Raw genomic sequence first — 12924 nt, 5'->3', positions numbered from 1 at the left:
TCGTCGGAAACGTGAATTTAGCAAGCAATCGTGACTACAATCATGGTTCTATTATAAGGATTTATTGGGTATAAACAAGGTGCTGTTGTTGCCAAACAAACATGGGGACCCCTCATTTTTATTTCAAAATTTAAGTTCCTGTAATATAAACAATCAATAGGCAAAGTTTCACAAAAATCTCAGTGCAGGGTCTATTTCAGTGGAATGACCTTAAGAACAAAAGAAGGAAATGTAGCCAAAAACAGTAGTAAACGAACGCCGATGGCTTGTTATGTTATCGATTCAGTCCATACCTCAAATCGCGGGAGTTCTGGAGAGAATGGGACGAGATATCTGGCCCCATGATTACTTTGTGAAGATGTAGGATGATCCTTACATATCTGGCAAAACTCTGCTCCCTCGTACATAAGAAGACACTCTTCAATCCTTATGCCTTCGCTTTCCCACGCCTAAAAAGCAAACGCTTGTTTTAGCAGCAACCGTGGTACTTACACGAGGAAATAAGAATTATACAGGAAAAAATAAGAAAAAGTTCTTAATTCCCAACATTTCGTCAAGTCAACCCGAATTAATCTTCTATACACGATTACGAAACTTGTCCCAACAACAGTATTTCTGGAAGCACTCGTTATTATTTTGGCAACTACAAATACTTGCGGATCTTCCGAAAATAATTGTACTTGATCACCTTTGGACCGGTTGGTAAAGCGCACTGGCCACGCCCATGTGCAATAAAGGTGTTATAAGCAACCTGATTGGTGAGTGGACGTATCCGTTTCGTTTCCTGAAGCAGGTGATCCATTTTCCCCTTATCTGTTTCAAATCAAAGAAAAAATAGAGCCACGATTTATCATGACTAAAAATTTGATAAAAGTAACAGCGTAATTGGACATCATTCAAAGAACATTGTGATAAGCTAGACTATTGACTATGAAATAATGCTTTGCCACTCAATCGTGAAGAGTCGAATACCATTCATCCAGTAGATAACGCGTTTTGTCGGTGCATACACCACTCCTTATGTAATACTTACCTGTGAGAGGAAATGTGTACCCATAACTTGCGAAGTAGTTAACTTGGAGACTTTTAACAGCCAAATCCAAAGATTCTTTCTGTAAGTTAAACAATTAGCAAGTTCAGAGTGTATCATGGTTGCCACAGACATTACTTTTTAAAATTCCCCGACTTTTCCCGGATGAATGAAATATTTCCCAGACCAAATAAATACAAAATGTCAGATACAGTTGCGGCTTCTACCTTCCCCTTTCAGCCGTCCTTTCCACCCATTCATTAGACTGATGAGTTTTCAAAAAATTTTCCTTCTTCTTTGTGGAAAAACATTGTTCAGATCGTTGAGATCAAAGTGACCCCAATTGTTTCTTCCAGCCTTTAATGGTATTGAATCGGCCGTGTAAAATTATTTAATTTTTCCTGACCTTTCTTCGTATAAACAATTTTCCCTGACATAAAATAAAATTCTCTGACTTTTTCCTGACCTTGAAAACCGTTTTTCCCCGGAACATTTCCTATGATAGAGCAACCCGCGTATGCGGGAGTACAAAAAACCCCAAACCAGTGTGAGGAACACGATCGAAATCAATTAAAATCCTTACGTTCAGTTGTAGCATCTTTTCATCCAGGCGTGATCTTTGAGTTCGCCCCACAAGGTTGCGCTTGAAAAGAAAAGAAAAATTTGCGTTAATATATGGAACTTATATATTTGATTTTCGTGGGAACGTGGTATAAAAAGCAATTATCGCCCAGCTCTACTCTTGCTATAGCACAAAAAATGTGTAAATTCACTGCACATCTCTCAATAGAACGGTTTTTTATTGAGTGTCGTAAAACCAAAGTAATCACTCTGGCCAACCATAAAGCAAACAGACAAAAGTAAAGACATGTAGCTGACGTAAAGGACGGGAAAATGTATACGAGCGAGTACCGATTGGTTTTGGCTTTACCTCTGAATTAAGCCAATCATCAATTACTTTTCGACACTCAAATGAAAGGCGCTCGCTTTGTGCATGTAATATTAGCCTGCCTAGTAGCCGTTAAACGGGAGAGGGGGAGGCAAAGCCTGCAACGCAGCCTAATGTAATCTGGGAGACTGTTTTATAGGTTGTCTGTAGATTCAGGACTTGAGGAGAGAAAACTTTGAATAATAAATACCTACTTCATATTTTGGTATGTTGTATATATTTTCTCGATGGCGCGGTGACATTTGAAGTGACCAGCTTCAGTGAGGGACAGGCAAATCCCCCAAGACCCCTCGAATATACAGCGATACTACACACTTTCGGATGGTTAGATTGTCTTACGCCTTATAATGATGGGCTGAACTTAAGTATGTAATTTGCAAACGGACTGTATTTTTCAACTGGTCCAAAATACGTATCGAAGTAGTCTTCCAACTTCCGTTAAATCTTACGTTTTCAAGGGATTTTCAAAAGGACTCTTTTGTGAATTCCGTCCTCACCGTTCTAAATGAAATCACCTCTCGTTTTGACATGGTTGTAAATCTGGCCCCTCTAGATTAGCAAGTGGTGTATCTGCGGGCCAGCCTGCGATCTTGCTCAATGAACCATTTTAATAAAGTTTGTTTTTATAGTTTGTAGTTGTGTTCCTTAACCAACCTTACTCAGTTCATTTCAGTCCAATTCCTTACTTACATTTCCATTCTTACGATCAAGACAGCAGCACAAGCATCGCCACAGCGAACGCAGGCGCAACAGTAGGCTTGAGATGAGATTAAAAGGAACAGGGATGGGATCATAGGTGCTGTACGTCTGTATTCTAATGGCTTTCTTGAATGACCACTCTTTCAATGAATTTTCCTTCAAAGCAGACAAATTGTGTAGAATGATAAGGCTTGTTACTTGCTGTTGTCGTCAACAATGACATAAATTGACAAGTTACTATTAACAAAACACGAAGATTCTGAGCACGGTTGCAAACTAACAATTCTCTGAGCAACACCCTATTTTTTTCAAAAAATAAATGTACTGTGGGCATTAATGTATACTGATTTGATTTGCTTTGCTCAGGTTACTGTTGTGGTTTTTGATGTTTTTGTCGATCCTGTTGATATCATTTGCTAAAGATATTCTTGTCTTGAACAAACAAACATGATCCAGCAAACTAAGAAAATAAACAACCAATGAAACAAAGAGAATGACGCCTTTGTCTGACTGAGACACTGGCAAAAGCTTCATGTTGAGGAGGAGCGAAGGGAAAAAAGCAAAGTATCTTACTTCCACTCGTGTATAAGTGTTGGACAACAGTGCTATCATCATGTTAATAAGAAGAATGACTCCCATGATAAGGAAAGCGCCATATAATGCATAACCCACAGTCACTGATGGCTTGTCAATCGACTCCAGTGGATCCAACTCAACAATTCCAAGCAAAGACCAAATGAGGTGTCTGGCTATCGTCCACCAACTATTTCAAAGTTAAAAACAAATTTCTACTATCTTTAAAAAAAAAAAGACGTTTAATAGAATGGCTGACATTCTCGCGAGTATCTTTGTCGTGGAAAAAGGTATTCTTTATCGGGGTATTTAAGCTCGTGTCAGATTGTTCATGCAGGCGCCTGATCATGAACGCGCGAATAAAACATATTGTCTTCCCGTTGTTACTATAACATTTTCCCGCGTATGCCTGGGTTCGTTAATTTTATCACTTGCTGGATTACTAGGACTGGTGCCACAAAAAAGTCTCATACAGAAAACACGACACTTGAAACTCGCTAAATCCGGCCTTGCAACAAGGACATAACGCAGCCTTACTAGATGATTCTATCACGACAGTACTAGTTGGCTAATCAACTTCAGGACTATAGTATTATTAAAATACTAACTTAAATCGACTTAAACGTTTGGTGTATTCAAATGCCCTAGCTGCAAACCTATCTCATGCACAGCCACTCTTTGCTTCGTCATGCAACGTTTCATTACTTGTCGTTGAAATTTTATATCTACGCAACTTCCGTGGACTGTGCAGTAGCACAGGGCTTAGTAAACAATGGTGAATGTTGGTTAACCATACCAAGAAATTCCAACTGTACTGCAGGCACTGAAATGAAATATAAAGCCTCCATTAGCGATAGGGAACAAATTTTAAAACTTCTATATCTGCCTCGCTTTATTTTGTGACTCGATTGCAATTTTGAAGAAAACACATCCCAGAGTACTTCGTGAACTTAACACAGACAACTCAAAGAAATCTCACTTCTCAAATAGGTGATTACTTTCTCCAGAGTTTAAAAACATGGGAGTACAATGATTTTACTTAAACTTAAAGTTGTTACGATGGTAAAGGAGATCAAAACAACCAGCATTTCCTCGCGAGGAAACTATGTTTTACGGGGGTACTGAAAACAGTAAAGTCGTGGCGAAAACGGCAGAGTTTGTTGATTATCACTTACGGGTTTTTGTCATTGTCTTTTTTGACAAGGTAAGATTTTTCCGCAACATACACTTTAGTTATAGCGATTGAAAATGCTAATATAGCTGCTATAAACTGCCAGAATATCGTAGCAACGTCCTCCAGGATGTGGAACAATGCAATTTGAATGGAACCCACTCCTCTCGTCGTCTCCATCACATGGCCAAAGGTTCGGAAAGTGAGGAATATGGTGTTTAGGCCGTAAAGATAGCCCGTGATGACGAGGGTTCTGTTGTTTACCACTGAGTCAGACACAGCCCAAGTGATCATTCTCAATACAAAAATGACAAGGTATATGATGAGTGTGGTGAGGTCCAGTACGTTCCATCGATCACTGAAAGAAAGAATGTTACAAACTGACTGAATCAAATTACAAAGAGATCATTGCAGCAGGGTCTGCCACAAAATTACCCCACATTTTCATATTCTCCACAAGTATAGTCTTGTATAAGTATAGGTAATCATACGGTTTTTCTCGTTCAATTTGGAATTAATTGGCACGAGTGAGTTTTTCAAAAAGTTGAAATTGCACGAGCCGCTTCGGCTTAATAATATTAACATGAAAAAATTCGAGCTGAGTAAGTGCCGGAAGATTTTTCTTGAAGCCATTTTTTTTTTTTTTTTCATTCGAGAAAACTTTTTTCAAAGTTTCCGCACAAAATTTTCGATTTCGTTATTATTTTACGTGATATCATTGGTTTAGAAAATCTCCTTTTGTCTTTCAGCCAATCATAATCCAGAATTACGATGTGTAATTTGCACTGGTGTTACACCTTTTTGCACTAGTGTTACACTTTTTGCACTGGTGTTATACTTGAACTGCACTACTCTCAGCCAATCAGAATCGAGTAATTTTTTCATGCATATTATTGGTTATGTAACAGTTTATATAATTTCTTGTCACTTCCTGCCCCTTAGAGTAATGCCATCACCACTGTTCTTCAACTTGTTGGAAACACAAGACAACGATAACTTGAGAGTTTTTTGCGTTGTTATTTCGATGGCCCATACATGATTCGGTAACAAACTTATAGTGACAAAGTGGCTCGTGGTCCAAAGAAAACCTTATGCTTTTTTTCCTCTCCGAACGCTAACAAGAATCTTGTAGCAGGTATAATACAACGGTCGTGGGACGCCATTTGTTGGTAATGAGATGAAAGTGTACGACGTCACTTACTTCCATCTCATTATCAACAAATGACGTCCTACGATCGTTGTACTATACCTACTATGTACAAGATTCTCGTTGTCGTTGTGAGAGGAAAAGAGTATTTAGATTTTCTTTGCGCGCACCAATAATCTTATTTGTAATGCGGTCAGTGTAAAACGCAGACTGAGGAATGCAGACTGCAGACCGGGGGTAAAATGCAGGCTGAGGGTAAAATGAAGACTACAGACTTTTTAAGAGTTGCTATTTCCATTATTGAGAGCTAACGGCAAATAGGCCAACCGGAGTGTCATTCGTCTTATTTAGGTGTATGCTTAAAAAGTCTGTAGCCTCCAATTTGCTTTTTATCCCCGGTCGCCTGTCTGCAGTCCGTAGTCTTCGTCTTACACAAACCGATTTGTTATGTATTTTACCTGAGATATTTACCAAATTTCTTCGAAAACGAGGATGTTTGTTTTGTTGGAACACTGCTTTTAGGAGGCTCAGATATTACTTCCACACTACCATCAGGAGCGTCTAGTTCCTTGTCTCGCTGAATTTCTGTTTTCTTTCGTTGCTGAAGAATTTTAATTCCACTTAACTGCTTACTTTCCATCACTATTCGACCCATGTAAAAGACCCAAATGGCCCACTCCAGTCTGGTGAACGAAATGCTTGACGGCGCAAGACAGATGGCGAAATGGAGTCCAAGGTGGACCAGGAGGCTTAGCGTATCACGAACAAAGACAAAATAAGGAGTCGTAAAGTACCTGAGATAACTCCCTGCAATAAAATGACAATATATTCAGATATGATTGGTCAATAGTTTTTTTTACGATTAACTTACAATATAATTCAACGTGGATACAAGGCAACTTGGGCAAAAAGTGCAAAATTGCTCAAAATTGCCTCCCATGCATGTTGGATTATATGATTATATATTAAGAAAAGGGAATCGTGAAAAGGGATACTAGTTACATACATACATACATATACTTTATTTAACCTCGAATTTACAGAGTAGCTTGTTAGCTAATATCTTCAAGAGAAATAAATATTAGAAAGAAAAAGTAAATAGATAAAATAAAATAAAATGAAATACAATTACAATTCTATATCATGTATACACTATATATATTTACACTGTGGAAAGGCCTCATATTTAAGGATCTTTTGCTTGAATTGAAGAAAATCAGATGTCCTGTAAGTGTCCGGGAGAGAGTTCCATATTTTACTAACTAAGTATGAAAAAGAGTGCAGACCATAAGTAGTTGCTTTTGCTTTGGGAAGGTCCAGAATATAATTACCACGCAGATTATAGGATGAGGTACGTGCAGTTAACATATCCCTTAAACTGGATAATAAGTAAAAAACAGACTCTTATATAATATAATCATGAACTTCTGTAGGCGTCTAATAAATAGCGTTTTTAAGTTAACTTTGCTGAGTAAAATGGCATATGGACAACTGTAGTCTTGTAGTAAAAACCTAAAAATACGCTTGTTAAGATTATCTAATTTGTCGGTATTGCGCGAACTACAGAAGTGCCAAGCAGAAGAACAGTAGTAAAAGTGTGGCAAAATAAAGGCTTTATAGAGCTTGAATAATGTCTCCTTGTTAATAAGTTTTCCAAATCTAAGTATTACGTTAAATTGATTGTTTATTTTCTTACAGATAACTGATACGTGTTTATCAAAATAGAGCTTATTATCTATTGTCATCCCAAATATATCTATTGCGTCATTTACCGGGAAGCAAAATTTGTGCTCAGTTTTCCCCAGAATTAAAGCTTGATGCTTTGTCTCATTAACAATCATGCCATTGTTTTTGTACCACTGATTTGCGACATTAACTTCTTGACAAATACACTCTTCCAGTGCGAGTGGGTCCAGGTTGGACGAGTAAATCTGATGGTCGTCTGCGTACGCGTTTAGTTTAGCATATTTCACATGGTAAAACAAGTCATTAATAAATATATTAAATATATTTATAATATATAGTATCAATATATTTATATTAAATATATTGATACTACTCCAATGAAATAAACTATAATTAGTGCAAATTTTTTTCCCGATAAATTTACTTACCGTACATGCCGCTTTTGTTGATGTAACCGTCTTGTTTTGTAAAAAGAAACAAAATGGAAAAGAAGAATTACTAAGTATAAACAAATCAAAATAAGCACAATTATCACATGTTCCACAAGGCTAAATTCTGCAGATAACATTATCACGTGCTGAAATGAGCTGATACGCAAGGATATCCCAGCCGGGTTGTTCAAAGCACGATAACCCAGGATCAATATGAATTTCTGTCTTCATTTTTGTAACTAACTTTTAAGTGAGGATTTCTTGAAATATTATTTGCTCTTCACTTTTGAAATGAATAATCTCACAATGTACAAAACAATAGAAGTGAAAACACTTTTATATGAGAGAAATGAATATCCCAGAATATAACTTTTAAGGCTAAATTACTTTAACTTAGATAAGTGTTGATTGGCTTCGACTAGACGTTATTCAATCAATGTTGGAATTACTGGTTACCACAAAATAAGAAATGAATAAACTCACTTACTTTTTTTATCCCTCATCTTTTTCTTTACAAACTGATAAGCGCCAAATACAATGAACAGTAATGGAAAAAGCACAGAATCAAACAGACACCAGATGTTCAAGAACGCCCATGTCCACCGCTCCCTACTTAACCAAGAACATTTCTTCATTCCTCCTAATTCACCATGCCATTTTTCAGTCATCAGGTTGTTTATAACTGGGTGAGCGAAAAACTGAAAGAAAACGAAAACAAAGCGACTACAGTATGGGGCCCAGTTCTCGGCCACAAAAAACGTAAACTTGTATTTCTTACCTTGGAATAGCCGCAAGGACTTAAAATTTCACGCATAACTAGCTTCAGGATTCAGTTTATACATGTAAAGCTATCGACTGCTCAATGCTGTTTTCTCCCGAGTAATAACGAAAATAGAGGCTTCGTTGGTGGGCCCAGTTATCGGCCGGCGGGCCCAGTTCTCGGCCACAAAAGAGTGCACGGGATTCCTCAGAACAAACAACGCTTTATTACAATTTTTTGTTGTTAAGGCTTGTGTTTTGATATTTCGATCACAAATTATCCTTAAGGAGCTTTGTTTCATGTTAGAAAAGGAGGTTTTTTGCCCACCTAGTTTTTCTCTTAAGTGCAGTCAAGCGAGGCTAAAAAAGAGTTGGGTATCTAAAACGGGGTTAAGTCAGAGCTTATAGTTTTCAGCATGCCACCCCATTACAGCTTTATTTTTACAACTGACTTAACACGAATACTCCACACAAAACTATGAGCGTTTTTAGTGTTGAAGGCGAGCGGGGTGGCCGAGAATAGGCAAATACGCAAAAGCACTAAGGAAATATTGAGGAGTGAATTTAGGTCAAAGAATTAAACAGGCCAGGAAAAGTTTATATTTAACAGATAGCTTTTTCACTCTACATCCGTTATGCCAAGAATTGGCTCATTTGGGCTCTCTAGACGGACAAAATATAGACTTGAATAAAACCATGTAATTCGAGTAGCCGTAAACAAACACGTTTTTGGGGAAACCAAATTCACCCACCTTCGCGTCACCTCGACCTGCTCACAGAAAAACTCGGCAGGACGAAACGAAACTCGGCAGAACAGAAGACAAGGAATCAAGCTACCTTTGGAAACAATTGCTTTTTAATCAGATTCATTTGTGGCGCGAAAAATAAACGCTGAACAAAAAGTGGCCGAGAACTGGGCCCGGCCGACAACTGGACCCACACTGTATTGTACCAGTGTCTGACCGTATTTGGCTTAGCATTTTCGGTGGTAGGCGAACGTTTCATTGCAAAAAATGGCTAAAAACTGCAGGTTCGGTAAGCTCTGCCGCAGAAATACAAGAAATGATGACAGACTATGGTCACCGTCATCCCAGGAACTACAAAAAGCCACAGAATGTCACAATCAACTCAACTACGTAGAGTTTGATACAAAACGTAATTGAAATATGGCTTGTAAACGTCATCAAAAGCGCCTGAATTGTGAAGAACGGAAAACTTGGCAAAAATTTGTTACCTTGCAATTAGGTCTTGTCCTTTTATACTTCAGTGAACTTGGTCGATTTTGAGTTACACAATTCTGTTTGTAGCCTTGATGGTGACAGCTGCGCTTAACTTGACTAACAAAACAAGTATAATTTTCTGCAACGCTATCACTTCGGATTTTTCCGTAAACTTTCCTCGTTTGTCACAATTTTCTCGAATATGGACGCCCTTAGAGAAGATTGTGCGAGGAATATTTCGAAAGTAAACTCCGTCTCTCTCGCTTCGACATATTTGTGCTTCATTCAATTGAAAACGTGAACACCGCGCCACAAATTTCCCCGCCCTTTTAAGCCATTATATCATTTAGATTACACTGAAATGTCCACATTACCTACGCAACTCGTTAGCTGCTAAATATCCTCGATCTCTCTTTGCATTTAAGCCAACAGTAGAATCCTCAAGTTCATGCACAAGCAATAAATGCTATTTTAGCGTTGTGATATATTCAGTGGAGGGAAAAAGAGACAGTAATTGATAAAGTGGGAAAAATAAGTTGTTTTGAGAGTTTCTAATGAATGCTCAATGTTAAAAACCAGATCCGATGACATGGAAGAACTGCGACTAAGAACATTTTTTAAAAGATCAGGACAATTATATTAAACAATTGGACTGAATTAATGACAGGCACTTACTTTCATTTGCTTGAACTCTATCGCAGCATCCATGACGTCATCAATCGATGCCTTCAAGAAAACATCACGAATCCGTCCCCCTGTTTTCAGAGGATCAAAAAGGCAAGAAATGAACTCATCTAAAGAGCCAGACAGCTTAGTAAACTCTTCTTCGTCCGGCCCTTTCTTGTTTGCTAAACGGCAAAGTTCAAAATTCATCTGCAAAGAGATTCAATGGGCTTTAATACCAAAAGAAATGTTGTTAGCATCGAACATACGGCTTGTGTTGTTTTTGTTGTTTTTTGGCTTGGTTTGCCCTTTAGAAAAAAGGGCGAATTTTATACAGTTTAGATAAAAACGTATAATTGTATTAACAAATTCTCATTACAGGAAAATATATTATTTTCAAAATCTTACCGTTGGGTTTATTCTTAAAATGTTCTTAACGTTTCGCAAATTTCAGCCTCGATATTCTTATTAAAGGTGTTTCTATATAAAAAGAGGGTGTAATGATGGTTAACCATGACAGACTTGAAAAGCCTACTTTGTCTCCTAACTCTGGCGAGAGGGCTTACGTTCGAACTTCAGCTTTTCGAATTCACACTGGTTAATTTAGTGCTTTTCAAATTCACCATGAACGTAGACCAATCATAATGTAACTGTTTACCTCCATTGCCATTAACAAAGCGTTTGTACTGCACTTCGTCAACGCTCTTGGTGTAAGTTGCGCACTGATCTTGTCAAAATTGCCTTCCTTTATCGTCTTCCTTAGGGAATCTTCAAAAGCTAGTCAGGAATAAAAACAAACAGAAACTAAACAAGGACTTCAGTTTTATGATGAGTAATCAGGTGGACTCCGGGGTTACATCTAGTCGACTTTCAGGACCTTTCAGACGTCTTGTATAGTGTACTAACAGTGTTAAATTTCATTATACTGAGTTATTTGACCAATTCGTCCCATTTCATAGTTGATACGAATTATCATCGTTGTTGAGTTAGCTTGAGTAGTTGTTGCTCCTTGTGTCGCAGTTGTTGTATTACTACTAACCCTTTCTTTCATTCAGTTCTTCCTCAGATATTGTCTGTAACTCTATCCAGGCTGTATATTCCTCCATTACGTAACCTTTGATATCACTTAGATCTTGATTTTAACCTGCAAAATTTTACATCACATCAATTCATCTCTGCATGTTTTATTATGGATACCCGAATTTTATTGAAATTTTAAAAACCACTGGTTGACCGAATAAGATGACAGTCGTAGATTTAATCCGTTCTAATCTGTTCTATCAGTCAAGACATAGTGGCTACAATATTATAAGGACTTGTATGTACCCTGTTTATTCAACGTAAGAAGATGGAAGCCATTAATCCTGGTCAGCTGGGCATGAGGTCAAGCATTAGAGACGTGCATCAAATTTACAGGTCTAATTAACGGTGGTCAGCTCTGAAATCACCTAAGGGTTTCAAAAAACGCACACATACCGTGAACTGTCACTTATAAGCCCTGGGCTTACCGTGACAACTTCGTAAGGGCTTTTAGATGTGCTAATAAACGGAGGGGCATATATATATATATCCGCGCGGGCTTATAACCAGAATTAAAAAAACGTTGCGAAACGAGCTGTAACTGTGTTGATTGAAATAGGTTTTTCATTTACTAACTTTTTAATTAAGCTTTTAACATCAAAATAAACGAATTCAAAAAAAAAAGTGGGGGGGGGGGGGGTCTTATAACCGGATGTATTTTTTGGTTTACAGGTAGATGGGCCTTTAACCTGGGGGAGACTTAGTTTACTGCAGTACGTAAACGTTCACCAAAAATTACGGAAGGAGTCGGAAAGGAGACTATCATATAATATTTTCAGCTTTTGTTATCAGGAGAATTTCTGTTATCTTAATAATGGGTTTTGAATAAGCATCATCCCGGGTTAAGTCGAAAACCCCTCCGGCCTCTATAGAAGTCGCGACGCATATTCATTTTGCTTATGCAAGGCATTTGCATAAGCTGTCCGGGGTTCTTTCGCTGGAGTGACTCGACGGACCATACTTATTGTCTGTAATTAGCTGTTTGCAAGAATCTGTTCTCATTTCGCTACCATTGATTGATATATTCCTGTTCAAATTTCCTTTTCTCTTTCTTTTTACTTTCATTGTGATCAAGGACAGTTAACAGCACGTTATTGTTGAATAAAAGATCGAAGAAGGTATGCCTGGATATATTAGATCATTTCAAGTCTATTTCAGTTGAAACTGCTGGATATCTGAGCTGTAACAACAAGCAACAGATCAGAAATTCTACTCAACTCCGAAACTCGCTTTTGCGTAAAGTGATACTAATCAATCTGCTTGTGGTGAACTCAAAACTGTAAATCACTTCGTTCTTATATTAGTAACTCCACAATGTCCACTGACACCATCAAATTAACAGCTCCGTTTGCAATTTGCTCAAAATCTGAAGGTTTTAAAACTATAAAGGTATTAGATTTACTTAAATTATACCTGTAGTTTCATTGCTAGCTTCGTTCCGTGACGTCCAGTGTCCTCAAAGTGTTTCCACACAACGATGACTACAAGATAAAATATTCATTTTTTTAAATTACAG

At 37.7% G+C, this 12924-nt stretch overlaps 1 protein-coding gene across 1 annotated transcript in view; it reads right to left on the bottom strand.

Annotated features, from left to right (window-relative positions):
* Positions 1-12924, bottom strand: part of LOC149118445 (short transient receptor potential channel 3-like) — a 15629-nt gene extending 2705 nt beyond the window's left edge. The window contains exons 1-15 of the mRNA XM_089296423.1: positions 12822-12924; positions 11368-11472; positions 10987-11105; positions 10341-10538; positions 8174-8384; positions 7684-7713; positions 6028-6376; positions 4427-4780; positions 4048-4074; positions 3252-3441; positions 2666-2834; positions 2454-2471; positions 1034-1108; positions 689-813; positions 294-449 (exon numbers count right to left, since the gene is read on the bottom strand). Coding sequence (XP_089152549.1) covers positions 294-449; positions 689-813; positions 1034-1108; positions 2454-2471; positions 2666-2834; positions 3252-3441; positions 4048-4074; positions 4427-4780; positions 6028-6376; positions 7684-7713; positions 8174-8384; positions 10341-10538; positions 10987-11105; positions 11368-11434 — 2088 coding nt within the window. The 5' untranslated portion in view covers positions 11435-11472; positions 12822-12924. The remainder of the gene's footprint in view (positions 1-293; positions 450-688; positions 814-1033; positions 1109-2453; positions 2472-2665; positions 2835-3251; positions 3442-4047; positions 4075-4426; positions 4781-6027; positions 6377-7683; positions 7714-8173; positions 8385-10340; positions 10539-10986; positions 11106-11367; positions 11473-12821) is intronic.

This window comes from Orbicella faveolata, unplaced genomic scaffold (assembly GCF_042242905.1).
Source record: "Orbicella faveolata isolate gen_17 unplaced genomic scaffold, um_ofav_v1 contig_1, whole genome shotgun sequence".
Classification (NCBI taxonomy): Eukaryota; Metazoa; Cnidaria; class Anthozoa; order Scleractinia; family Merulinidae; genus Orbicella; species Orbicella faveolata.
This window is presented reverse-complemented; position numbering and strand designations above follow the sequence as displayed.